General features: G+C 51.3%; 1 protein-coding gene across 1 annotated transcript; it reads right to left on the bottom strand.

Moving 5' to 3' along the window:
• Positions 1-267: 267 nt before the first annotated feature.
• LOC131912481 (cytochrome c oxidase subunit 8B, mitochondrial) lies at positions 268-1,722 on the bottom strand. Its single transcript, XM_059264770.1, has 2 exons — positions 1,515-1,722; positions 268-410 (listed from the first exon to the last, which is right to left on the bottom strand). The coding sequence occupies exons 1-2, from the start codon at positions 1,623-1,625 to the stop codon at positions 309-311; spliced, it is 213 nt and encodes a 70-aa protein (XP_059120753.1). The 5' UTR covers positions 1,626-1,722; the 3' UTR covers positions 268-308.
• Between the last annotated feature and the right edge of the window lie 426 nt (positions 1,723-2,148).

Here is a 2,148-nt window from a genome sequence, read left to right as displayed (position 1 = left end):
CACTTCTGTTCTTGGGCAATCCTGCGCCTGAAGAAAAGAACACTTAAGCTGAAGCCAGCAGGTAGGTGGGGCTTAGCCTCACTCCTCCCCTCCCACCACACACGGGGTTACCAGCAGGCAGAGCATCCTGACTTGCCGGACAAGGAGACACTGGTTCCCTTTGCAGTCCTCTTCAGTGTTTTCTCGGGTGCAGGCACCCACGCTTACCTCCTGGCATCACTGCACACTGCATGTTATAAGTAGCAAGCACCAGAGTCAACACAAGACTAGGTGGATGGAAGAGTTTAATCTTTCAGGGCTGTGCCAGTTTATGCTGTGGAGCTTTTTTTATAGCTCTCCAAGTGAGATAAGACCCATCCTGCAGGAACCATGAAGCCGACGAATATGGTCATGATCCCCACAGCCTGCTCCTGTGGAAAGACAAGCAAACATGAATCCATGGCCATTAGAAGGCTTGGGCCTGGCCACTTGGTAGGGAAACTTCCTGCAGCGTGGGGCTTCTGCTTCAGCTAGAAACGGTCCATGGCTACAGATGACTGCTCTGCTTTCCCTCTCTAGGATGGCCAGCCAGTCCCCGTTGTCTTCTGCTTCTCTAGGAAGTCCTGTGAGCAAGCAGACCCTGCTGTGTCAGTGAGCTTGGCAGCCTCAAGTCCTTATGGGGAGAATGACCTCAGAAACCAGGAGAAACAGCCTTGGGCTTCAGAGCCCAAGATCCTGCCTAGCTACAGCAGCTGCCAGCAAGGCAAAGGTTCACTCGGCTCTTGTGATCACAGCCCTGTGTTCCAGGGTGCTGTGCTGAATAGTAGAACAATTAAGGTTTCCGTTGTTAGGAACAAGCACAGAGCCTTTCTCTGAAAGCAGTTTCACTCAGAAGCCAAGCTGGGTGAAGTCAGACCCTGCCCGCATGGGGGTCTAGTGTGTGCAGTTGTGACCCCATTAGGAGCCCTCTGCCCTCAGTAACTTGACTTAGCAAAGCAGATTCTGAGGCACCAACTGCATGGTACCAAGTTTCCCCATGAAACAAGCCTGGGTCCTGAATTTAAGCAAATTTGGTATAGAATAGGAATCTTAGTCTGTACTGTGTCACAGCTGTATGTCTGTGACCAGATGGCCCTGCTTCTTAGATTGAGTCATACTTAAGATAAACACACTTCGTATGTGGACTCCACTGGGTATGCTGCTGTTCTAGTTCCACACTCAGAGCAGCCCACCTTTCCCTGTAACAGTGGGGTACACACCCTGACTTGAACCCTGCACCCCACTTGGACTCTGTGCCCCCTAGTTCTGTCACTGTTGACCTTGGCCCAAGGCGAGGCCTGAGGAAAATCCCCACCCCACCGTTTGTAGCCCTTTGAGAGCCTGGCCCCAAATGGTGGTGCCAGAACCCCTCTTGGCATTCAGACACTATCTTGGCATAAAACACTGATACCTAGCACTGCATTCACTTCTCCTTTATCACTTAATCTTCCCTGTTGCCTTGAAACCCAGGAAATGCTACCTTAGAAGTTACTCACCATAGCGGAAGTGGGGGTTTGGGCTGGCTTGGCAGAGACATGGGCTTTGGGAACCACTGTATACTTCACAGGAGCTTGGAGCAGCCGCAGGACAGGGGGAAGCCTTGGCATGATTCTCAGGTTGTGCTCCTTCCTTGGCCCCAAAGAGGTACCCTGGGTGCCCGCTGCACGTCCTCTGCTCACTTGGGCAGTTAGGGCTTTTTATAGCTGGGCTGGGGAACTGCAGCTGTCTCCTGTCACAAGACTTGGCAGAAAGAGTGCCTGTTGGTAGCTGGAAGAGAACCAATCTGCCCCGTGATCCTGCTGTGAGCCCCTCAAAATGTAGGTATATGACATGGGCCCTTCTGAACAAGATTCACTTCTTTGCAGAAAAAAGACCTTACTGGGATAGGCCCAGGAAAGTCAGGCTTAAAATGCAAGAGATGTGGCATACTTTAAAAGTAAACCTTAACTCTTGGCGTATCAGCTGAGTGTGGTGGTGCATGCCTTTAATCCCATCACTCGGGAGGCAGAGGCAGGTGGATCTCTGTGAGTTCGAGGCCAGCCTGGTCTACAGAGAGAGTTCCAGGACAACTAGGGATACAAAGAGAAACCCTGTCTCAAAACAAAGCTACAACAAAAAATCTTGGGGTAT

This window comes from Peromyscus eremicus, chromosome 1 (assembly GCF_949786415.1).
Source record: "Peromyscus eremicus chromosome 1, PerEre_H2_v1, whole genome shotgun sequence".
Taxonomy (NCBI): Eukaryota; Metazoa; Chordata; class Mammalia; order Rodentia; family Cricetidae; genus Peromyscus; species Peromyscus eremicus.
The sequence above is the reverse complement of the archived record's forward strand: the minus strand, read 5'-3'. Positions and strand labels throughout refer to the sequence as shown.

Bases quoted from the DNA above. Each gene is read 5' to 3' on its own strand.
- LOC131912481 (XM_059264770.1), bottom strand. From the start codon at position 1,625: ATGCCAAGGCTTCCCCCTGTCCTGCGGCTGCTCCAAGCTCCTGTGAAG. The intron at 411-1,514 runs GTGAGTAACTTC...GTCTTTCCACAG, and splicing joins AAACCCCCACTTCCGCTATG to GAGCAGGCTGTGGGGATCAT.